Consider the following 25,910-nt stretch of genomic DNA (forward strand, 5'->3'; position numbering starts at 1 on the left):
AAAAAATTCAAATTCAAATTGCATCAGGTACCAAACTTCGTTTTTTCCAGTTTATGACAAGTTCAAGACTGACTGAATTTGTTTACTTGTTCTGAAAGCAAAATATGATTTTAACCCCAAAAAAATTAAAAAAAAAATTTGTATAAGGTACTAAACTGCTTTCAGGCTTCCATAATATAATTAATCTACAGCACATATCCATTTTTAAAATAGAAAAATAAATTATTGAGATCTGGTAGTTATTCCACAGAACATGACCTTGATTATATGAAGCATGCCATAATAATTTGCTGGTAATATACTTGTTTAAGATTACAATATTGCCTTTTAGAAGAGATTGAAAATATATGTTGATAATAATCATTAAAGTCACAAATTTAAAAGGCAATATCCTCATGCATGCGAGCTCAAGCCTAACAATGTCACTTTCCACGTTGAATCTGCTTAGATGATCTATCTTGTTGCAAAACAAGTTGCAGCATAAGTTGTAGTCATTTCCCATTTGTACCTTCAATGTGAAGAATAATTTTCTGACATATTAGCTACTGAGGAATATGTGCCAACAATTACACTGACAATGCCAATCGCAACGATAATGATACATAACGCCACCTACATCATAAAAGAACCGAGATTTCCTTAATGCAAATTTGGATAATCATCAGCCTGTTCCACTTTACTAAATATGTCTATAATGTCCCAACATCATGTACAGAGAGACCCAAAGATGGGCAGATTGAGGCTTTTTAACATTATAATGTTGGGCATCTATTCTCGTGCTAAAAGAATAATGCACATGGAAAATTCATGCAAATTATGATGGTTAAAAAAATCGAATTGAATATTGAAATATTAAGATAAATAGTAAGATTTTTCTTGCCTGAATTTTAGAGGCGCTCCTCCCCATAATTTGTAAGAAACAAAGGCACGGAAGGATAACAGCCTATCAAAAAAGCAAACAAATAAGCTCAAAAAATCCATACTGTTTAGATGATGAGTTTTATAAAATTACTCAGAAAGGGAATATATACAAAGCAATAGATTTTGTTACACAAATAGGAGGAATACTTACCACCAGCATACTAAGGACTGAACCAATCAGTGCCATCATTAGGCCTGCAGCATACCACAAAAGACTAATTAAAAAATGGATTAGATCATTGAATAATGGAACTATATGTGTTTTAGGGTATTTCTGAGTTGTAATAATTTAAACTTCTAGAAACCCTAACAACTTCTATTTAATGATTCCAACAACTTTCGAACCAATTCCTAACTATTTCCAACTGTTTCAACTATAGGACATAATTTACATGTTTCCCAAGATGAAATAATAACTTTGTTGGCATTAGATTGTCATTGATGTCAATAGTTGAGAAGATGCAGTGGACAGAGATGCAAACATGACGAATGACCCAAAATGAAGATCAGATTAGATAGAGATGCAACAATGATAAGAGTCATAGAGAACAAGTGTGGCTTGACAGAGAATGTATAGAATGATAGCTTCACACTCACTAGACAGAGATGTCGATGCAGAGACATGTAGAGGCATTAGGTTGGACAAAGATGCAGGATGGTGAATGCCCCAGATGAAGGTCATATTGATATTGAGGTTGGCATAGGTGGGCAGATTTATGTTTGTGTGCAAGTTGAACAACCATGAATTTGAGTTTAGTCAAATGCCACAAAGTAGATATATAAGGCAAGCATGGAGTGTGTTATTAAGACGTGCAATTGGACAAAGAAGACACAAGCCATAGAGTGATTAAGGCATTGGGAAAATTGTGAAGACTCGGAAAAAGTGCAGTTGCAGTAATCCAATAATACATCGTGTTAGTCACGCACTATTACAGGGATAGCATAACACATCGTGTTGTCAACTTGTCGCTATCGCTATGATCTCCACACATCCACAAGGCAAAATTCCATCACTATCAGATCTAACGGTGGGCGTGCATTCGTGGTGCGATTATGTCTCAAAGAGGAGGCCACGGTGCAACAATAGCCATTGATTAGGCGAGTGGGACCCACCTTGGCAAGGCGGATGGTATGCGGTGCACATAACATGGTACATTAGTCAGACTGCCACTGCAAAGCAGCTTCTGCAACTTCGCAAGTTCACATAAAGTGACTATCTGGCCACTTGCAGAACTGCGATGCACATAACATGTATTCAACGGTCAACAGATTGCTAGTTTCCGCAACTCCGCAAGTTCATATGAAGTGATTGCCCAACCACTTGTGGAACTGCGGTGTACATAACACGCAATGTTAATTAGATTGCGGAATACGCCAAGCTCAACATGCCGCACGTGAATCCAATGTGAATTTCTTCTACACGTGGACCTCTTGTGAGCAGAGGGATTTGTTGATGGGCCCCACCATCCACCATGTGGCTAAGTGACATTTGAATGTTTTGTGGACAAAATGTTTGATTGGTCTTTGAAGCCAAAAGCCTACGTATCCAAGGAGATTTCTTTTCAGTCTACACAACAAACTAGAAAAGGAGTTAATGTTGAATAGTGTTGTAAATGAATTTATTTATTTTCAGTGTGGGGATTGTGTGCAAAATAAATCAGATTGCAGAAGTTACAATGAACAAGAAGAAAGTGAGCATTTAATGAGGGTTGCTACCGGTCTGAAATGAAGAGAGACAATAAATTATTTAGTGGCTCGAAGAAGATTATTTTTGAATTTTCCTTTTGGAGGGAAAACCTTGGGGATATGTAGTTGACCAATAAGTAAAATTAGAAGATATGAGAAGTTGAAAAAGTTAAGTGAGTGGAGGCGTGCAGGAGACGAAGCTCTGCAAAAATAGAGGTTACAGAATAGAGAAAAAAGTAGAGGGCCGCAGAGAAGTTTCAGCAAGTGCGCATAACATGGTGCCCGAGTAGGCATAACACTCCAAAAAGAGATTGCAGGTAGAATGATCAGATGTGAAGAGGAGATAAGAGGGAGCTAAAAGTAGATGCAAAAAGAAAAAAATTGGAGAAATAAGGAGGTAGGGTAAAGGAGATAAGAAAGGTGCAGCTAAGAGGCGAAGAGGATAAGTTTAAACAGAGGATATAGAATAGGGCACATAAAAAGGCACACATATGCAAATCTAGAACATTTTCTTTACACAGTGGCAAGCAGTGAAGAATGTGTAGTTTGTGTGTGTGTGTGTGTGTGTTGAATAGAGAAGAGAAGAGCAGAGAAGAAAGAAGAATCACAAAGGAGAGAAAGGTGCACAGAAGGTGTGGAAAATACAAAAGAAATACACAAGTATGAAGAACTCAACAGACAATACACACCAAGTGAAGTAGAGGAAGAGGTCTGAAGACGAAAAATTTAGGGAAAAGAACTGAGAGCAAAGAGCATATGGAGAAGAGAACAAAAGTCAATAGCAAAGACCAAAGACCAAAGCGTGGAGAGCCAAAGTGGATAACACAGAAGGTTATTCACACAGAGTGGGGCAGAAAAGGAGGATTGAACCAACCAGAGATCAAAGAGCTGAATGCGGAGATAAAAAGAGGGTAGAGATTGATAGCAAAGACCAGAGAGTAGAGGATAGAGTTTGTGAGCAAAAAAGACTCAAGTCAATCTCAAGTGCAAAAAAAAAATTGTGAGTTACAAAATTTCATTTGTAACAAGGTGCATTAATTGTAACTAAACATTTAGTCATTGTATGTCATCTGAGTGGGTGCTCAAATCAGGGGTTGGTGCTCCTTTGGGTGGGTGCCCAAAAAGCTAGGGGTTGGTGCCCATAAACTTCAGGGGTTGGTGCTCCTTTGGGTTGGTGCCCATAAACATTGTAATTAGACTTTTACTTGTGAGGCTAGATTAGAGCAGTAAACTCTACGAGCATTTCTCACCGTGGTTTTTCCCCACCGTGGGTTTTCCTCGTACACACTGTGTTATGCATATTTGATGTGGATATGTGTTCAACATTTCATTTTCATATTCTTGCTCTTTGACTTTAGTGCTTTCATAGTTAAGTTTTAAAGCTCCACTAATTCACCCCCCCTCTCTCAATGGTCCATTTGTGTTCCTTTACACTTTTTGTCACAAAAGGACAAAATTGCCAACCTAGATAAATAACAAACTTTTGGCTTTTATTGTATTACATTAAATTCAACCAAAAAGTTGTTAATTTTACAATGAATTAATTCTTTTTTACAATAAATAATATTTCATCTCATATTCAACTATTATTTCTCTATTTTTGTTTATTCCCTTTAACATTTCTCTAGAATCAGTCACCATATTCCAAAATTTCTAGAAATGACAGCCTCTAGATTGTGATAGTGATACTTAATACTTCTCCAGCTTTGTCACAAGTCTTTCATTGACAAATTATATAGATTTCTCTATCAAAGCCATTTCTCTAAGAATGTTACTCTCAATCTTCTTCAAAAAGACATCCTCCTCAAAATTTTGATAGTGTTTCCTTTTTTTGTCTTAGACATCATGTGACACTTGTAAATAATATTTGAAAGTTCTCAAATTGCTAGCCCCTCTGGATGACGCTTCTCCTTTAGCTCTTTTCTAGAAACTACTCTTTACTGCGATCATATCTTCAATCCGTGCGCAGGATCCTCCATCTTCTAGCTCCTTTAAATTTTGCAACGACAAATAGCTCATTAAGTACCTTCAGGATTTCTAGTAATTCAAACACATTTCTCATTTATGTAAGTCTTCAAAATTGCTCCCACACCACACATATCCACGTCCTCACATATTTTTCAATTGGTCTTCTTTCTCATTAAAGAATTGATCTTCTCATACTGATGTCTCTCTTTATTGGAATTTGGTGGATATCCCCCCTTTAAAGAACCTTGGCATGCATAAAAAGACTAAGGAAACTTATTGACTTTGGAAAGCCTTGGACACTTGGCATTTAGAAACTAATTCAGACCTCCAATCGACAATGCAAAGATTCCAAGATAAATACAACCTCATAGTGTCAAACTCAGAGTTAGGAAGAGAGTAGGATTAAGGCAAAGACACCCAAACTTGATCCTAGGAAAAAAAAATTGGATTAAGGTGGCAAACTCAGACCTAGGAACAATTTTGGAAATACAACTAATCCTAATTTTGATGGAAAGTCTAAGTTTGTGAAATAAAGCCTCTCTCAAGGTAAAACTTGGAGGTAGGAGAACTTTTGGGAAACTCAGAGTCGGGAACAACTTTTGGAATTCATGCTCAAAACTCGAACTTTGGAGGGAATTTAGGAAACTCAGTCTAAAACTCAGAGTTAGGAAACATTTTAGGAATTCAGACTTTGTTGTTCAGTGATAAATTTCTTCCTTTGGAACTTGGTCATTGTAATGTCACCTACTTGGAGGCTGCCAATTCCCAATGATTAACAATACATCACTATGCATTTAAATCCGATTAAATTAAGAGACAATTAATGATTCATAATACATTTGACAGTTAACATACTTAAGCTCAAATTCCTTGCTTCTCTCCTAATCATCAACCTAAAGGAGGATGGGGAATTACTTGTCATAGGGTGCTTGGAAACCATCTACAAGCAGACTTCCTCAAGGGATTGGGAATGCATGTTCATACCCATCTCGGGATCCTCCCTCAAGGCATTGGACATACATGTCCTTACCCCCATCTTGGAACTTACCTGCCTTGTGAGGATTTACTCCGCCTTTCCCTACACAACACCAACCTCTCCTCTTAAGGGGCTATAGCGAGTGATCAAGGAATAGGTTATGAGTGTACTAACTTCAATTGGATTATGAACAATTATCTAACTTGGTATGACTGTCATACATATTGCAGTCTATATTAACATTACTATTAAATTCTGCATAAGAACATTATCAAGCTTCATATATTAAGCACATCCCCATGCATACCACCAAGAACAAGGATGTTACTGCCTGTAACTTAACAACAGTTCTGATCTGATCTGATCGATGGTGATGTCACTGGATGCTTTTGATTCCTTTCTTTCATATTTCTCAATGTGAGGGAGAGGTCACACCTCTTCATCATGTATGCCCTTTGGTAAGAGACACACCCTTTCACCATTAGCCCCCTTTGAAAGAGTGAAACTCTTCATTATTTCTGCCCTTCAAAAGGGACACAACCTTTCACAATCAGATCTGAACTTCTGATTCCCCAAATTATTCCCCCTCAAATGAGGTTCTCTTATCCCTTTTATATCTCATGTTTGAGGGAGTCACAATTTTTCATTTTATGTATTTTGACCATTCATTAACTTAATTAAATACTAATTATATTTAATTTTATTCTTTTATATTTTATTTTTTAATTTTAATTATATTATAATTATTTATTATTAAATTCTATTTCAAAGTGGCGACATTACAGCCATGGAAGATGCTATGACAAACTTGGATTTAGGAATCTAATTCGGATGATATGAAACTCTCCCTAAGACTTGGTTCTTGGAAGAAGTTAGGAATCTCAGACCAAAACTCAGAGGTAGGAACAATTTTAGGATTAAGACCTATCTACTTTTTCAGTGCTACCACCAAGTTTGTAACAAAGGTCTCATATTGAGGTCGAAAACTTGGGGGGTAGGAATAATTGTAGCCTTAGGATTAAGACCTTATTTCAGAATGTTGTGCAAAGTCTGAGTTTTAAACCAGCTATGACACATGTTTTGCCATAGTTGGACTACTCGCGACTCAGCTCGACTCGCCAAGCCCTTAAGAAAAAAGCTCGGCAAAAACTCGCAAAAACTCGGTGAAAAACTCGGCAACGTAAAAACACGCTTAATTTTAATAAAAAATGCATTTTTTTTGCAAAATTTAATGAGAAGATGCATTCACTGAGTCAATAAATGATAACACAAAAGAAACAAGCTGATTCTAGATATATTTAAATGCAAAGTGTCTACAAAATCGCATCCTCATGAGGAATGTTGATGGCTGGAAGCAAAATAGTAAATAGTTTTTGTAAAACCAAAATTAAATACATCATTACAAATTACAATTACAACTTCCTCTTCCCAGCTCTAGCTAAAACTATTTACTATTCCTCTTCCTCTTCCTAGTGGAGATCTTCCCAGTTCTGAGGGTGAGAAAAAGAGGGGTAGAGAGATAGGTCTAGATCTTGGTAAAGATCTACAAACACGCAATATTTGAAATTTCATCATTCATACTGATAGTTTCAAACTTTCAACTCTAAAATGTATAATACCAAGATTTCTTCAATGCTAATTATGTTGTTATATGGAGCCTAATCAGACTCGGAGGTTAAATTTTCCCTGCTTCCATCAACGCAGTTTCCCCCTATATTTTTCAATGGGGGTTTGGGGGCAGCGCCCCCAAGTTGAGGTCAAGGGGCAGCGCCCCGCGAGGCCAAAAATACTTTTATTATTTTATAAAGGCGTCGGGTGTTATAAAGTTGACATGTTTGGGCCTCTTTTTTTAGTCTAGCCGAGTTTTTTAAAGAAACTTGCCGAGTTTTTGCAAAAACTCACAAAAACTTGGTGATTACTCGACGAGTTTTTTGCAAAAACTCGGCGAGTTTTTGCTATGAGTTAAAGTCATAAAAACTCGCAGAAACTCGCTGAGTACTCTGTGAGTGTGCCATCTATGTTTCAAACATTGATGAATGGGGCATTCAACAAGTTTCATTGCAATTTTTTCTTTGTAATTTATGATGTTATTTTGGTCGAGGAGAAAATATATGCCAAAGCACCGAAGTGTTGATTTGCTACAAAATAGCATGAGCTGTTTAATCCAAAACTAAAGAAAAAAAATGGCACATAATTAGGGACATGCCCAAAAGATACATCTATCAAACAAAAAGAAAGAAGAACTTGAGCCACATTATTTCTGCAGAAGCAATTTGTATATACACTGCAAAAATGAAGGCCATGGTTGATTTGGATGTACCCAAGACTCTAATAATGAGGCTTTTGGGGATTGACACAGTTCTCTCAACAGTTGTTAAAAAAAATTAATATTGTTTTATTCCATGTTCTGATATTTTCATTTACTCTGTAATTCAATGATGTAGAACACACAAGTAAACATTTGGCACCGTTGTCTATTCAAACTCTAGCATAGTATGACTCATGAACAGGAATCATGGCAATCTAATGGGGCAGCTTGTCAACGAACAAGTACAAGCCAACAAAGAATGAGAAGACCAACTTACATAGGACTTAGTAAAATTGTGGAACATCTCATTAAGGGAATACATTTAGAGGGAAGCTCTCATGAGATAGGTTCCTTGGGATGCCATCTTGGACAATCTCACCATCAACAAAGAAGTTGATAATTTGCTGCATAGACTTCCAAGGCTTATCACACGTCACTTCATCATCCTTCAAAACCTTTGGGCGAAGAGGGATTAGGAGCAACAAAGACAACAAATACTACACCAATAGGAGACAAGACACGAATTCCAAGCAGTCACAAAGCAACAAAAGGATTAGTGAGAAGATCCCTTCGACTGAAAGAACAAAGAGAATGATGAAGACAATTTAGAAAAATTGTCGAAGAAACCAACTTGTTAGAAAGCCCAAGCCCAACAAGAACTGAAAGCCAAAGTGTCAGTCAGTGTCAGAGTTGATAAGAAAGGAAAACCTTCAATGAAGAACACACACAAAGCAAATGGGAGGAAATAGCTAGACACCTACACTCTTGAACGAAGTGTACCAAGATCTTGCTGACCAAGAAAACGATATGCTCGTACAATCAACATCTGATGAGGAGGGCGCAGAAAGAAATCCTAAATTAACCGATACATTCAAGAATAACATATGCTGCATTCAAAAGCTATTCATGTTAGTAGAATCGAGAATTGGAGGAATGGAACCAAAGACCCCTAAACGAAGGTAGTGTAGGAACGAATTTAAAGATAATGAGAGTGCAAGCGACGCTAAAGGGGGAGGTGTAGAGGAATCATATGTGGCCAAGAGTACAAGGAATGCACCAGAATGTAGAGGTCAAGATAGTCCACCCAAGTCCAATGCATAAGAACAAAATCAAGCTAGAAAAATGGTGACTCCCTCAGTGAGTCCGAATGTGGAAAGACAAAAACTCCCAAATTTCACAAGGAATGGGTCTGAAGATCATGTGAAACCATATGGATAGCAAGTGGCCAAGAAGACAAGGACTATTTGGTGTAGGGGCACCTACTCATCTAGATGCCTCATGAAGGCTTTTGCATTTTTTTTTGTTTGTAATGTTTTATCATAGCTATGTAAGGTCCTAAGGACCATTTGGAGTCAATTCAAATTATTTTATAAGGCTATTGAAGCCATTATGCTCTTGGTGACCTATAAGGTCCTGGCAAGGTCAAAGTTGGTCAAAGCATGTAAAAATGCCCAATATAGGTTTAGATGATGTAATAAGGTCATTTAAGAATGTCTAGAGGATAATTAGATGATTTGGAGTTAGCTGTACAAGTTTTGGAGTCATGTTGTCAAGTTTGATAAAAAGTTGCAAAGTTGTCACAAAGCAAAATTGCAAGATTTGCAATTAGATGTAATCCAAAGGTCATAACATTCAAAAGGTAGTTAGAGTTGGTTTGGTGGTTGGTTTTGGTGTAGTTATCATATATATGTGTGAGGGAGGTCGAATGGAGGTTGGTTGGTGTGTATGGAGGGAAGAGATTAATAAAATTTGAAGATTTTTTGCATTTACATTGTCCTTCCTTGATGTTACAGTCTGATCCATTGCATTTTTCATTGTTAAATATCATTCAATTGATTTGGAAACCTGTTGGAAATGTTAGGGAAATGAATTTTCTGCATTTTGGTCTTTGCTTCATTTAATTTCATTGTGTCTTGGCAAAGTTATATCAAATTTGGTGAAAACTGTCAAAACCCTGCCAAGGGTTATCCGTTTTGGTAAAACCCTCATAACTTTTGTTTTAACCGTTGGATCTAGCTATAAATTGGAGAATTTTTTTTTAACTAGGCAATCTACAATCTAACAGGAGCAATTGGCTTCATGATCAATTTTGCAAAATTTATTAAAGACTGTTTGTTACAGTTAACAGTGAAAATCAAACTGGTAAAGGCAGGAACAGTCACATTGCAGCAAGTTGTATGGACATATATGACCTGGTATTGGTATGAAACCACTTGTATTTGTTGGATACATGAACTAAATTTAATTTCCTTCAAGTTTCACTGATTTTCATGGAGAAATGAGTAAGTTATGATCATTTTTGTGAAGGCAGCTTGTTCAGAAAATATTTTCCAGAATTTGCAGTTAGAGAACATGTTAGTACAACTATGTATGGTTGAGTACGGACCTGACACTTGGATGAGAGGAAGGATAATGATGTTACAACAAAAATTTATTTTTATCATAAAAAATAGTAAGGCCTTTTCAGAGGTCAAACAGGCCCATTCCCGAAAACTGTCATTTTTCTGTATAGGCTTCTATTGCTGCCAGAACAGGAAGTGTGTGGAATCAATGTTTGTGAGGGTTGCTAAGGGTGTGTTAGTATTTGATTTTGTGTAAGATATGATGGTTGATATATCTTTGATTCTTGAAGGTTATCAAGGGTGCAATGATGTTGCATTGAATTGCTACAGGAAGTCTTTGAAGTTACTCAGGTCTAGTGAACAGTAGAAACCATAATTGTCATTTGTAGCCATAAGGCAAGGAGTCATTATGAAGGGGAGTTTTGAGTTTGTGAAGTATGAAATGGTTGTTGTTTAGGACCTGATTCTTGATGAGTCCTTATGTATTTGAGATGTTGGGATGCCTGAAGATCTATGATACAAGCCTTGTGTTGAGTTTGGTGAAGGGCACTGAAATGTTTCCAAGTGGTTGAGTCATGAACCCGAGCCTCTACATCACTATGAGCAACACTATAGGGGATGAATGAAAATGAGATCATGGTAGAGATCTACAATAGCAAGCAAGGGAAGCACAAGAATGTACAAGCTTACAATCATAGGCTTAAGGGATTGCTAAAGATTGGAGAACTAACTGGCCAATGGACTAAAGAAATGATGGTTAATCGAGGGATTGATCACTTAGGGGAAACAATCAAACCCCTTGGACCAAACTTTTATCACAAAAGCCCACACCCTTGTTGAGATATCAACTCAACAACCTTGTGAAACATGGAAACAACCCTGAAGTGTGGGACCTTGCACAAGAAGGTTGAATCTCCGGAGAAGGTCGGCTTCCTTCTCAATCTAGGTGCAGGTGTTGAACCAACTCAACACTTCAAAACTTACTCCTAAGCCTATCCTAACAACTTGCAGAGGTAAAAGGGAAGAGAAAATGCTTGAAATAGAAAGAGGTGATGCACCAAGAAGAGAATTTTCCTCTCCCCACCGAGATGACACAAAAAATTAACTGAAACACCTAGGAGATGCACAAACTTCAATTGCATTATTGACTCCAATACATGTATGGAGGTTAGAATTCGCTAAGTGTCAAGAGGGGAGAAGGATTCCCACAAGTCACACTCGGAAAACAAGTTAACACAACATATATGGAGAGAAAAGCCACAAGACATACACATATAATGAAGGTAAGAAAAGATACACAACATGCATAGGTTGAAAGAAGGCAAGAATGGTGATTTTCAATGAATTATAAGGCCAATGGCCAAACTTACAGTTGCATAAATGCAAGATAAATACAAGAGAAGTGGGAGAGCATGGAATAGCTCAAGCCAGTGGGGAGAGAACCCTTTACAATGAAGCTTAACAACCTTTATATAGAAAAAAGGTTACAAGGGTGATCATGACCCCTGCATGTCAGTCTAGAAGTGCAGGGAAGTGCATGCACTTGACTTGTACATGCAAGCAACCTAGCCATAACCATAAGGGGCAATTCCGAGAAGGTGGATTGACTAACCTTCCAAAGTCAGACATGACATAAGTCACCAAGCATGGCCCCGTACCTCTCTTGATGGAAATCCTGCCAAAACATTTAATGCACCCGTGTGGCTCCACAAAAGAAAGTGCACAAGTCACCAAAACTGTCAGAGCATTAAAAGCCTTGAGTGTTGATCACATCATCCAGAAGTGTCGCCAGTCGGAAGGAAGTCCGAGGAGGGAACTGTGGAACCTCAGGGTTCCGAAGTTCTGAAGAAAAGAAGGAATAAGAGCGAGGAGGGAACTTTGGAATCTCGGGGTTCCGGAGTTCGGGAGAAGGCAAGGGAAGGGAACTTCGGAACCTCGGGGTTCCGGTGTTCCGAGAAAGGAGAGAAGGAAAGAAGGAACTTTGAAACCTTGGGGTTCCAGTGTTCCAAAGGAGGGAGAAGGGCGAAGAAGAGGAGGGGCTAAGCTAGGGAAGGAACTTTGGAACCTCAAGGTTCCGGAGTTCCGGAGAAACTGGAGAAAATCTAAGGGAAGGAAGGGAACTCTAGAACCTCCAAGTTTCGGAGTTCTGGAACGGGAAAGAAAGCGGCTAAGGCAAAGAACTTTGGAACCTTGGGGTTCCAGAGTTCCAGAGGGGAAGAGAAAAAGAGGGCCTAGGAACTTCCGACAAGGCAACACTTCAAACCATGATTCTACTGCTTTTATCCTTGATCAACTGGGGCAGCGCTGGTCCATGGAACATATCTCTGATCAGTTCTCACTGATGGACCAAGGGTGTCATAAAATGACAACACAAACCTCCTAAACCAAAAAACAATAACAACAATGCTCTTCTAAAAGGTATCGCAGCAAACAAGAAATAACAATCTGTACAACAATAGAGGGTTGGGAAGCATAATGCCAGAACAATCAAATCAAAGGAAGAATGTTGTGTAAATGGTGTGAACTAGGTGATCACGAAGACACCAATTGCTTGAAGGAAAAAGGTATCAACATGCTAGACGTGGAGGAACAAGAAGAGGAAGTTTTGGCAATTACCAGATCACAAAGAAAGCAATCTATCCAAACCCTCGTATGAAGAAAGAACAACTGTGGCAGGCCAAAGAAGTACAACAGGCAATGGCCAAAGAAAGAACCTCTAACAAAATGACAAGTACCTCATTTTGGTCGGAGTCAGAGAAGAACATCGTACAATAGATGTTGCAGGCAACCATACCCATCAAGGTGATAGACCTCCTTCAAACCATGCCACAATTTAGGGTGGCAATAACTAACATGGTCAGTGACAACCAAACTCAATGACAGGAAGGCCCAAGTAAAAATACAATAGTAGAGCCAATATCAAAGGGTTAACAAGTCAGTGATCTAGTGCTGCTGATGGTGAACATCGGGAAGAAGTTGGCTATTATTCAAATGGAAATCATAGGGAAGAACTTAACAAACACAATTGTCGATAGAGGCTCAAGAGTTAACATTCTACTTGAAGACACATGGAAGTTCCTCAAGAAACCAACCCTTTGGCCACCAACATTTCACTTAGTAGGTGTTGTCTAACATGGTGTCAAGCCATTGGGAACATTGATGACACAAAAGGTGACAATCGAGACATAGTAGTTTCTATTAAAATTTGTTGTTATACCATTGTAGAGGAGTGTATGATGCCCCTCTTGGGAGGATGGCTAATTGCAATGAAGGAAAACCATAACTCAAAGTGGAACTCACTCTCCATAGATGACGAGAGAAAGTATGTCATTAACTTGAGGAATCAAGCAATGACCGAAGAAATGGCATCTTCTAACTTGCAGTCTGAAGGAGTCAAATTTGGAACAAAAAAACAAAAAATTTGTGGAACTAAACGATGGTGTCTAAGACCTCTTGAGTTGCTCTAAAGATGAAACAAACTCTCAATGAGCTCTTTCTTTGGCAAATAGAAGACTATAAAGTGTTCTAGCTTGATTGTAACATGTTACAAATCAGGGAGATCGAAGATAACAAAGCCACAACTAGTTAGACATTTATTTTGAAGTACAAAGAATACATGTTGGGAGTAGCAAGGCTAGATGAAAAGCCAACGCATAACTTTGAGTGGGAAACCGTGATTAAATACGAGGAGCCGAGAATGAAGATGGTGAACTTGGGAGATGAAGGAAACCAACGATGGGCACAATTCATCGTAATCTCCCATGACGATAGGGAATTCGAGTCCACCTTTCTTCTTCTTTTTCTAAATCTTGTTGTAGGCAGTCAACTATCTTGTTACCTGAAGCAGTACCATCTTATTTGTTGGGTATCTTGGGAGCCTATAGGGATAGGAAGAGAATCCCTAGACCCGGATGTAGGTGATACTTGGAAAGTGGATGAACCATGCTCCATACTTCTTTACCAATTTCCTTGCTTCCTGCAACAACTTCATGTGAACACATCCTTGTAGGGGCTTGACAATGTGCATGGTGAAAGCATCATTTGCTTTCTTGAAATAAGTAATGTTGTATAGATGCAATTGAGGATAGCTCTTGTGCACTTTGAACTATCTTGGACCATAACCCAGGGGTCCTTTGCTTGACAATTGCTGAATTTGGCCATTCTTGCCAACATATAAACAATGTATGAGCTCATGTAGAAGGATTGGGAACGCATCAAATTCTTTAGTTATTTGTCTAGGTTGTTGCTAATTATCCTTGCCCAATCCACCATCTTTATTGCATCCATCACTTCCTCAATGAAGTAAAACATCCATGGCTTGAAGATGAATGTTTATGGACATCCCATAATCCGACTCACTACCAGCATGAGATCACCATACTCTTGCTTATGCCATTAATGAGCAAAATAATGGTCGTCCATTTTTGGACGAGGATCTTTTGACCGAGTAACGTAGTGACATATTTGTTGTTTGAATATTTTGACCAAGTGGCAGCCAGGTCAGTGCGTGTTGAATCAATGGAGCATCTTTTTTCATGCAGTTGTCACATTTAAGGCATTATGGCTGATTCTTTTTGCATGCAGTCGTCGCATGTGGTGATGATGGTGCATTTATGACATAGTGGTGCGATTTTCGCATGGAGGAATATTCATTGCATGTTGGCCAAATTTAGCGAAGAGTGGTGCATTTAATGCATTTTGGATACCAATTGTAATGGGCTGGAATTAATTGTATATGGGCATAATGGGCATTTATTGATGATTCCCACCTTGTTGCATCATGTGTGGGAAATCTTTTAGGGAAAACCCTAATTAGGGTTTTGCATGTAGCCAAGGCTTGAAGCCTATATAAAGGGGTGACCCTCCCCCCCTCATTTGTAAAGGAGAAATCGCTTTTTTTTTGAGATTGTTGCAATAAGTTGTTGAAGCAGTTAACTTAATACATTGTTCAATTTGATGGTGTATGCTTATTTTGGTTTGTAAGTTACATGGTCTCACTCTTCACTTAGAGTGGATTTGCTTCCAGTACTTAGATGAACGAGATTGATGAGATTGTTTGCAATGAAACCCTTGCTCATACCTTTTGTTAGTAGTTGATTGTTATTAACTTTGCAAGGTTAGTTTGAGCCTTCTATATGGGGAAACTTAACTTCAATCATCAGGTGGACATTGTTCTATGATGGTGTTCATTGGTGGTATGAAAAACTCCTGCACAACCTTTGAAGATTGCACCGTCTGTGTAGTTGTACGAAGTTGGCAAAGCAAAGTGCAGTTTGGTTTCACCCAAGCAATCATTGTCTCTTTGTTCTTAGATTTAGATGAGATTTCCCTAAACCCTTTCCTACAAAGCAAAGTGCGGTTTGGTTTCACCTAAGCAATCATTGTCTCTTTGTTCTTAGATTTAGATGAGATTTCCCTAAACGCTCTCCTATTTACTTTCAACATATTTAAATCCTAAATCCTAAAAAAGAGCTTTTTCATTGACAAATCTTTCCCAAATCGAATTCCTTGAAAGTTATAAATTGTTTAATCTTTATTGTGTGTGCGTAAGTCCCCTTGGATTACCAGCAATCACATCAGCCACATAGTCACGTCCATTGCATATAGGAACCTTGGGGTTGACCGTCTAAACTTACTGCAATCTTAGCATACAATCGTACTTTGATCAAGAAAGAGTGAAGTGACCCTTAGGCAACTTTATTTTGTGTTAGGCGCTGTCATAAAAAACACATCAACGAGACCTAAGTCATTAATTAATGCATATCTAATCAAATTGTTGCCAACATAGACCAAAAGGAATGATCAGTCTGAACTTAAATTGTTGTTGATGGTGATTACATAATAGTACAAATGCAAAACAGTTTAACGTGCGCTATTATTGATCTTTCCTAATGTTCAACATGGCAATTAATGACTGCAAAAATAGAATGTTCAGAGATAAGCAACTTCTTTTGTGAACAATATGTGCTGACAATTTTGTTTATGCATTTGAATGTTTCGTTTTCCAAAGAACAAAAACTGGAACAAATGACATGTATTGCTTCTTTGTAATATTTCAAGCAGAAAAACTTACCAAAATATGGAACAAGAAGAGCAACACAGACAGTTGAGACAACCAGGATTGTCCGTATAAAAATGGATGCCCACCTCTCACTTTTGGAATTTTTTTGTGGAAGTAACTCCTCCAAGCTTCTTGCAATAGGATTTATTAATAAAGCATATTTGTCTAAAGTTAAGGGGATATCAATCATCAAATTACATCTAACAAGGGTAATAGAGGTGGATGCTAACCATACATCAATAAAATAAAATTTGATTAAGTACTTTATTTACTCTGTTGCAAGGATATTTGGTAAAAGGATTGATAACCTGACAGAATTTCAACCATTGGGTTATGTCAGAAAATATTGAACCTCCAAAAGCTGACTATTAATTGCATGAAGTGATAAAACAAAATGTAGTGCAAAAAAATCAAGTAAAAGATAATCTCACTGTTGTCCAGATTGCAACTTTTGAAGCAACTGATCGTCTTGGCAAGTTCAAGGTCACTTGGGAAAGTGTACCCTGACCAAACATGAGGAAGCCCATAATTGCCATACCTCCATAGAGTATAACGCACAACACAAAGCTGGAAACAGATATTGAAAATTAATATCAATGATTCAATATATTTCATGCACTGTTAATAGTTTGGATTCTTGAAGCATGATGAATACTTTCTATTGAAGTTTTGATACTTCCACAAGTAAAAATCTTGAAGCAGAAGAGGACAGAGCATAGTTGAATCCACACATATCATTCATAACTTCTACTGCTGAATACTTAAGTCTTAGGTAAAATTTTAGCAGTTAATGATTTTCTTGATTTGATAGGTTCTACAAAAGAATTTGTCTCAAAGAAAGCAAAATTAACAAAAACTATTCATAAAAATTGAGTTGAATCTTTATTTTGAATTGGAAAATATATTGGAATACTTTTGGAAAAAACAGCACAGCAAAGTTGAAAATGTTATCCACTATAATCTCCATTGCCTTCAACTCACTCTGAAATTCATATAGTTCGTGGTCAATACCTCACTACCAATACCATGCCAAATTGACTGCGGTCTGCCATTGATGTATAGATGTTGGGAAACACAGAATGGCCAGAGTAACAGAACCCATACACACCAATAGCAAAAGGAAGCTGGGCCCAGTTTGCAAATTGGCCTCCATAATGAAAACCTACTCCATCTACAGCTCCCACCCAGAAAACTGAGACAATAACCAATATGGTGGCAAGGACTCCTCCAGCTGCATATAAAATATATTCAAAAAAGAAACACACTGAAACTATTTATTTAAAAATCTTATACAATGAAAAGAAAGAAAACAGAATTTACAAGTATGTCAAAAGGAAGACAATGAAACCTGAGAGGTAAGAAAGAATACGCAAATCCTTGAGCCAAACAGTTGGAAGTACTATCAGTGCAGTTAAAATACCAAAGGAATGGTTAGAACTCAATTGAACCCCAGCAACATCAAGATGAAAATCTGGGAAAAGCCTTGTCAAATTGTCTCCTTCCAATATGACGAACTCTACACAGTATGCCTGGATCATTAAAGAAAAATGTTAAATATCAAATAAAAGCAGAAAGAATGCTAAAAAACTAGATTTCCTCTGATGTATTTAGTTTTTTGTTTTTTTTGTTCCCTAGAAAAGTAATCCCAACATTTTCCTACATCCATGGATGGTGCCTAGGGTAAACCACTGACCAAAAATATGGCCACTAACCCAGCAGGGAGGTCACGAGTGAGGCCCACCACAGAGGCAGCCAACCTGGGTAATAGTTCCCATAACCTCCTGCATGCCATATCCAACACTCAACCACTCAAGCTAGCCTACCAGGCTATGTTGTATTTAGTTAACAAGATGATTCAGATACTTACATAGAGTTCACAATACAGAATGATCTGCATAAGAAAGAAAGAACTTTATGAGAACTCGCATTCTATGAAAGAAAAAAGAAGACTAGAATTATACAATAACAATCTTCTGTGAGCTAGATCACATTATAGTAAGCTTACAAAGCGAGGAAAAGAAGCTAGCTAACTGAAAGAAAATTACACATTTATGTAATTGACATCATTTTTTACAAGAATTATAGTTAATCTGCAATCATGCATTATCCAAAATGGAGGACTAAGTACATCCTTTCAGGGATGCCTGTCAAAACAAAAAATTCTATTTTTCCTCTCTTCTAATCATTCATATTCATATTTTAAAGGAACTTCATTTATGAAATTTCTGATGTTGAGCGCTTTTGGAAATATTGTAGACTTAATTTAAAAGGTCCCAAGTTGCATTACAAACCAATTTGCATTGAGGTCATTACTTTTCCATGATAAAACAACCTAGATATTCTGAAGGTAATTAATGTCAGCTTCAATTGTCTAACCAACAGAAAAGAAAAATTTATGAAAGGAGTCGGACAAGTGCCTCAACAAGTATTTGTCAATTTGGAAAGGCAGAAGAATGTTCACACACTATAGGAATAGATCAATTAAACAGTTTATTATTAGCAAATCAGAGACAAGTGCAAACAGAGGACTAAGAGCAAGAAGTAAATGAAATCTATGATATCAAAAAAAAGAAGACAATACTGGATACAAAAAGATCAACATATAAAGTGACGATGAAAATGAAAGAGGAGAAGATTTTGACCGCTCAGTGGCAATTCATAAATGAAAATGAAAAGGAAAAGGAAATGAAAATTGAAGTGGTTAAATCCAATTTCTAGAAAAAGAGAAAAATGTGACAAGGAAATACAAACCCAAGAAAATAGAGAAATGATGGTTGAACAAAATCAAATTAGAGGCAAAAAAATAGATGAATCTAAAAGAATAAAAGCAATTATCGATGAAATCTCAGGAGCGGAAATTGGGTCTAGAGCACACCAGCAAACAAATGTTACCATATACAAGGCTAGAGATAAGAAAAAGCAATGCAGAAAAAAAGAAAAGAGGCACAGTCAAAAAGCATAAAGGTAAGTCAAAAGAAAGTAAAAGAATACCATAGTGGAGGTGAAATTCCCCACACCAGCCATGAAAATCAAATTTGGAATATTATAGGCCTCAACTGTCTTGTCCCAATTTTAATACATCATATGAAATTGTACATCATAAGAAAGTAAAATAGTTGCTAAATGACAAAGTTTATGATAAAGATAAATCTGAGATGGGATTAGCAAGAAGACAAATTGAAATAAAGTGGATATCATATTTGAGCATATGAAAGGAAATAACTTTATTATATTGGAGTCAAAATATTGTGAGTTGAATGTTTGAATGGTATTAACTATTATGCTGAAATGTTACGATTTTGAGATGAAGTGGACACCGCTCTCTTAGCCACCTCTTTTTCATCACCTTGGTATAGTAACTCGGGTGTTGGCCTTTCCTCTATTACAGCGTGATTTTTATTAAGGTTTCAAGCTTCTGCTTGGCCGCTACATCTCTTGACTTGTATGGTTGGGTTGGGTGAACCCACTTGTTAGTGTGAACTCTTCTTGGTCAGGAATTGCTTAGTGTTATTGTTGCCGCTACTTTGACATATTATCCATGTGTGGTTGCTATTGTTTGATGTAGGATTTGATCTCTATCTACCTTGGTGCTGCTATTCTAAGCTTCACTTTGGCTTTAAACTTGGCATGAGGTAATTCATGTTCGGGACTATTGGTTTTGCATGGAAACTCGTGCTTGTCGGGCACATTATTTGGAGACCATTAACCTTAACAGCATTGCAATTTCAGAAGAGGCGAACACACCCCAATACCCATCGAGATTCTGCAATTTCCCTTTAAGTCCAATTTCCCTACAAGATTGACAAGGGCAGAACTTCATCACTATGCAAACATATCCAAGACCCCCTTCCATCCTAAATGCCTAAATTTCACTGCTAAAAGATAAAATGATGATTATAATGGCTTGCATGCAAATCCTATGAACCAATGAATGATCGATACAACGCCTAATTTGTTAGAACATGGGGTGGTCACCTCTTCTCCATCCTATATGCTATAAATTGGGATTCTGAGCTCTTTTGGAGAGATTTGAATTAGAGAATGTTGGCAGATCAGAAAGGACTTCAACATGAATGCTGAAGAAGGTGTCTCAGTGAATGCATCTATGGTATATCGAGTTTTGTTGTTGATTAATTTAGAAATACTTCAATATTGTTTTGGAAATGTTTGAATGCTGTCAAGTTTGATAGTTTGTTAAGACTCCAAGCTTTGGACTATATCAAGAGGTTTGCATGCTCACAATTTCTACCAAGAGGTTTGCATACTCACAATTTCTACCCAAAATATTTTCTCAAAACAAGCTCAACTAAGCATACTTATACATCTCTCGATCAATGTTTTGTTCAATTTATTAAAAAACTTCATTATGTTGAGAGGTCTACAGATTTGTCATATGCCTTGCACGACCATTTTCCCTGCAAAAGCTATCAAACTTTGCTAAACAAAATTCTCCACCATCATCTATCCTCAACACCTTGATCTTGTTCTCTTTATAATTGTTAGCAAGAGATTTGTGTAATGACCCCCTACCAATCTGCCCTAAAATTTTCAACTTGAGTAGGTTGACATTTCGTCAAACACTTTGAATGCAAAGTCTGAATTCTGAATTCTGGATTATTGTTTGCATTTTGATGTTTCTTTCCAATGTCAAATGATGCAAGAGCATATAGAAATGAATGAACAGATTGCATATATCATAAACAACCAAATACTCAATAATAGATCACTTATTTAACTTCTTTTCAGAACTGAAAACATGATTAAACAGGTCTGTAACAGTAGTTTTCAGACTGATTAAGCTTTGCAAAATTGACATTTAAAATATATGGCCAGGTCCCAACATACCTGTTTATTTGTATCTTCATTGGGTTACAAAGTAGTCATACATGGCATAAATATCTGAAGATAAAGGCTGCACAATCCTCATAACAGATCTGATATAAAGTAACCCAGGAACTAAAGATTGTGGCAGCCACAAGAAAATGTATTCCAACCTGATTTGAGGCGTAGAGATGTATGCAGCAGTTAGAGGTTGAAAGAATCACTGTAGCATGGCAATTGTAGCATGGTACTGTAGCGCAACACTGTTCATGCCATTGCAGCAGCAGTTCGTACAGCAAGCACGGCTTCAATTAACTCCAGTAATCTTCAGGCTGTGTCTTCAAACAGCGTGAAGATTGTAAGCAAGAAGGGGTCTCGTCCTCCAAGCCTTTGAAATCAGATTTCCTCAGAAAATCCAATTAAAAGCATATCATTGTTCATGCCATTGCAGCAGCAGTTCGTACAGCAAGCACGGCTTCAATTAACTCCAGTAATCTTCAGGCTGTGTCTTCAAACAGCGTGAAGATTGTAAGCAAGAAGGAGTCTCGTCCTCCAAGCCTTTGAAATCAGATTTCCTCAGAAAATCCAATTAAAAGCATATCATTCAACCAAGTATATCTAAGAATGAGTCCTTCAATCCTTTTTATAACTTCATCTTGGAGGTTGCTCTTCTATCTTGCCAATGTGGGATAAATAAACACTTCTTTTAATATAATATTTCCCACTTAAGTGAACTATATAAAAGGGAACTTTTGATATATCAGACACATTACTTTATTGTTCCCAAAGTATTTAATAACGATAAAGTTAAATATTTAATTTAACTTTAATACTTTATCGTTAAATAATAAATACCTTTGATTAATCAATAATTAACCAATCGTCATTAAATCTTAATTACTGACATCCAAGCCAACCAGGAATTCACTAAAAAAACTGAGTCACTACCATAGATGCTGACTTACTATAAATAGTAAGTACCTCATAAACTGGTCAAAACAACTTGGAATGGCTTGAAATTGGAAACGCCTAGGCCAAATATCCGTAGGATCCCTCCTATGTCCAAGTTAGCCCACTAGACCATGGCGAAACGGGCTAACGACCAATCATCTAATGACTAGCTAAAAAGGGGACATTACAGTTTGCCCCTCTTGAAATTGCTTGTCCTCCTCAAGCAATCCCAATGTAACCCCAATGTTACTAGGCCGGAGCACACCGAAATCGAGTATAATCCCAGGGTCCCAAATCAACCCATAAGATATGTTGCACCATTGTCTCCGAGTTCTATCCTATTGATCACCTGTACCCAAAACAACCTGCCAACAAACATCAAAAGAAGTAATCAAGAACCGCATAAACTGAGTCATCTCCCCAGGATACCACTCTAAGAAAGTATCAAACTGAAAACCATGGGAGTGATTTCTGGAATGTCAACATAGGTTGTCACATTCCTCTCAACTGTTGAGCTGATGACCACAGTGTTTGCAAGGCCCTCAATCAAACTCTGAATGGAACCACCATGCTTATACTATGACACTTTGATCATGATTGGTAAGTTGTCATACTCAAATTGCACTCTCATCCCCTAGAACCTTATATAGGAAACATTATCAAAACCAAAATTGAAATTCTTGAGAGAGCGGAAATCATTCCCATGAGATATACCTTGCCAAGGAAACTCAAGAATGTCCATATCAACAAACTCACCGTCAATCACGATCCTGGGCAACTGAAAAAACACCTTGCTCATCCACCATACAAAATCCACCCAAGCATCTCTCCCAATAACATCCTAAAACTAAAGAAGATTAATCACTGTCACAACTCTGCAAAGTGCCCACCAAGGAATGTCTCTATTGTCACCCACTAGTATCATACCACTGACACCTAATCTCCACGTGTCAAGGGAAGGATCTCGAGTGCACCAATATTCCAATCTCATTACTCTCAACCAATTTTCATCTTGTAGAAAATGCACTAACATTATGAAGTGTCTACAATGACTCCACCCCTCCCATCTGGAAGTGGGGGATAACTGTACTATGCCCCAAGGGTCTCCTACAACTAACACCTGTGAGTGCTTAAATCTATAATTACACAAGTCTAAAACTTCAAACTACAACCTCAACTCTATGAGAAACCAAATCCTAGTCATATTCCCTCCAATCCACCTGCAACAGCTATAATGGTCTCCTATATATATTCTAAAATAGGGGTAGCAGCAACAACACTACCACACTGTGAGTCCCTGACACAAGGAGTAAGTCCACCACGTTGACGCTGCACTACTCTAATAACCTCTACAATCCAATCAAATCAAATCCCAAACACTTGCTTTTGTAGGCAATTAGCTGGAGAGAACAAAGTGAGAGACTTGCCAAACTTGGACTCTTCACCTCTCAACAAAAATATGTCATACCAGAGTGGACTTGAACACCCCTTATTCAATCCACCTTTTTGTGCCATCAGTGACATAGTTAAATCATGTGTCTATGGGCTAAAGGTAAACTGATGAACACACCTCAGTATGTAGTCGAGGTGTAACGCTCCTGCCTGCACCAATGGAATACAAGAGTGGTCATGTCTTTTCCACTCCATGCTAGCAACATCGGAAGATGACTCACCACTCAATGTAGAAAGAACAACTTCATCAACATTATCATCATGAGTGCCATCCATTTCCTGGACAATGGTCGGAATAGTACTAAGGTCCAACGTGCAAGACTTAGAAGGCATCTTTTCCTCCTAACCAGCTTGCCCAATGATAATCTCAATAAAACCCATGCAAGACCTTGTGCCCAATTCTTCAATGATGCCTGAGCCTTTGACCAAGTCCGATGTGTTTGAGTCATCGACAATCCAATCTACCCACAGTGGTCTCCTGTAGATATGAATGATGCCCAACATAGGTACAAATAAACAAATACCAACCCTTGTCAAACTGTTGGCATAGATTAGAACAACACCATCTAACCAATAAACCAAATCCAAGATGGAGTAAAAGGTATCTCTACCACCCAAGGAGGGCAAGAACTCATCATTTCCCCATCCTCTAACTCCAAAGTGACAATCCCAATCTCTCCTATCCATATCAACAACCGTTGCCCTCAAAGTGAAATCTAACAGAACTCTAATCAGCCACGTAGGACAGTCATTAATCAATGAGGTAGGAGGTAAAACCCATGAGGAAGGTGTTGGAAGCCTGGGATACTACAAGCAAAATGCTTCTCTCCATGCCGTAAACCGAGATCAATCCAGAAGGTGCTGAAGTCATAATGCAACATCTCATACTTATGGATTTCATCAATCCCCTCAATGATCTGTTGGAGCTCTAAGGTTCTTGCATCATATGCATGGATCACCGATGGACCTGCAATGGAATTCCCCACTTTGTGTAAGGAAAAGTGAACCATGCTCAATTGTAAACAAAGTTCATCAATTTCTTCCTCTTTGCTTCTCAAGGCATCTGAATAGATCTCAACCAGGTTGAGAAGGTGATCACGATCTGAAAGAAGGTGCAAATAGTTTGTCTTCATCATTCCCATACCTTCTTTGATCTTCTACAGGCTATCAAGAGAAGACTCCACTTCAGTTCCCTTTTGTCTTCTCTCTAACTAAATCATCCAAAGGTAATTTTCAACCAGCTTGTGCATCTCATCATGATGAGATAATGCTGCCACAATCCCATCCTCATTCACCTTCAATTGATTTATCAAATTGTGTGAACTATGGGGTGTATGAACAACTTTTGCGTCACATGAAGGAGCATTTGATTGTGTCTGTAATTCTTCTTCTACAAAGTCCTATATGCACATGATATGCTCTGGAATTAGGTCAGCACTAATTCTAACCATAGAAATATCCTCAATGCCCAGATTAAGTGTCTCGGAACAAGGGGATTTAGTTTGCCCAATGTACTCATCATCCCACTTAGCTGACTCAATGGAAGATGGCATGCTCTCTTCATGAAGTTCTATTGGAGTGGTATTGTGATCATAAGTGGATTCATCAAGGTAGTTCTTCTCTTCTCCTATTTTATCAATGATATTCTACAAATCACCAATGAAGAGTTTTGAATATCCCTCACCTGTAGTGATTGACTCTACCTCCTGTTGTGACGTATTCACACATCACCCCATTGCAAATGGGGACCCCTACCTTTTTTTTCTTTCTGGGTTTGTTTCTAGGTCTTTTAGGGTTTTGTCTATTAGCCTTTGCATGCTGAGTGTTGCCAGAGGGATCACTAAGAGAGCAGGCTCTGTTTTAGCTAAAGGTGAGTTAGTGGATGCTTCGGATTAGGGTCATCTTTGAAAGTCTTCCTTAGGACAAAGTTTTGCTCTTGTTGCTAATTGTGTCTTGTTTGAGTTTGAGGAGGTCAATGAAGGTTGGTGAGTGAATATCATCTTTGAAGGTCCGAGTTAAGTCAAATTGGTGAGTGATGAAGTCTGGGATGTCATCCTGATCTTCAAATGTCCTAAAATTGGGCTGTTTGGAATGTCATCCTGATCCTGAAATTTGACATCCTGACAGTATATATGGAATATGACTTAAGTCACTTATACTTAAATGTTATATTCCATATATGAATCTTGACGGTGAGACCAAAATGTCAACTTTCTCTCCTGACCCTTCCAAAGGGTCCAAAGCGAATTTCAATTTTGTTCCTGACCCTTCCAAAGGGTCCAGAGCGAATTCCTCTATAGGACATTCTACTTTGATCCAAACTTAGAACTAACTCATTCCTAGCCATTATTGAGGGCAAAACACTTATTTGGAGTGAAGAAATATGAAAATGAAGTCAGGATTTGAGCATAAGGAGGAATTTTG

General features: G+C 37.8%; 1 protein-coding gene across 6 annotated transcripts in view; it reads right to left on the minus strand.

Moving 5' to 3' along the window:
* Positions 1–211: 211 nt before the first annotated feature.
* LOC131031313 (amino acid transporter AVT1A) overlaps positions 212–25,910 on the minus strand; it is an 85,729-nt gene continuing 60,030 nt past the window's right edge. For 5 of the 6 annotated variants that reach the window (XM_057962404.2, XM_057962409.2, XM_057962406.2 and 2 more), the window contains exons 4-12: positions 18,130–18,153; positions 17,611–17,791; positions 17,274–17,493; positions 16,694–16,829; positions 16,547–16,570; positions 16,275–16,419; positions 1,073–1,116; positions 881–943; positions 212–612 (exon numbers count right to left, since the gene is read on the minus strand). In XM_057962404.2, coding sequence (XP_057818387.2) covers positions 511–612; positions 881–943; positions 1,073–1,116; positions 16,275–16,419; positions 16,547–16,570; positions 16,694–16,829; positions 17,274–17,493; positions 17,611–17,791; positions 18,130–18,153 — 939 coding nt within the window. In that variant the 3' untranslated portion in view covers positions 212–510. The remainder of the gene's footprint in view (positions 613–880; positions 944–1,072; positions 1,117–16,274; positions 16,420–16,546; positions 16,571–16,693; positions 16,830–17,273; positions 17,494–17,610; positions 17,792–18,129; positions 18,154–25,910) is intronic. The other variant, XR_009372726.1, reaches the window with a different exon arrangement.

The sequence above is a fragment of the Cryptomeria japonica genome, chromosome 5, assembly GCF_030272615.1.
Source record: "Cryptomeria japonica chromosome 5, Sugi_1.0, whole genome shotgun sequence".
NCBI lineage: Eukaryota > Viridiplantae > Streptophyta > Pinopsida > Cupressales > Cupressaceae > Cryptomeria > Cryptomeria japonica.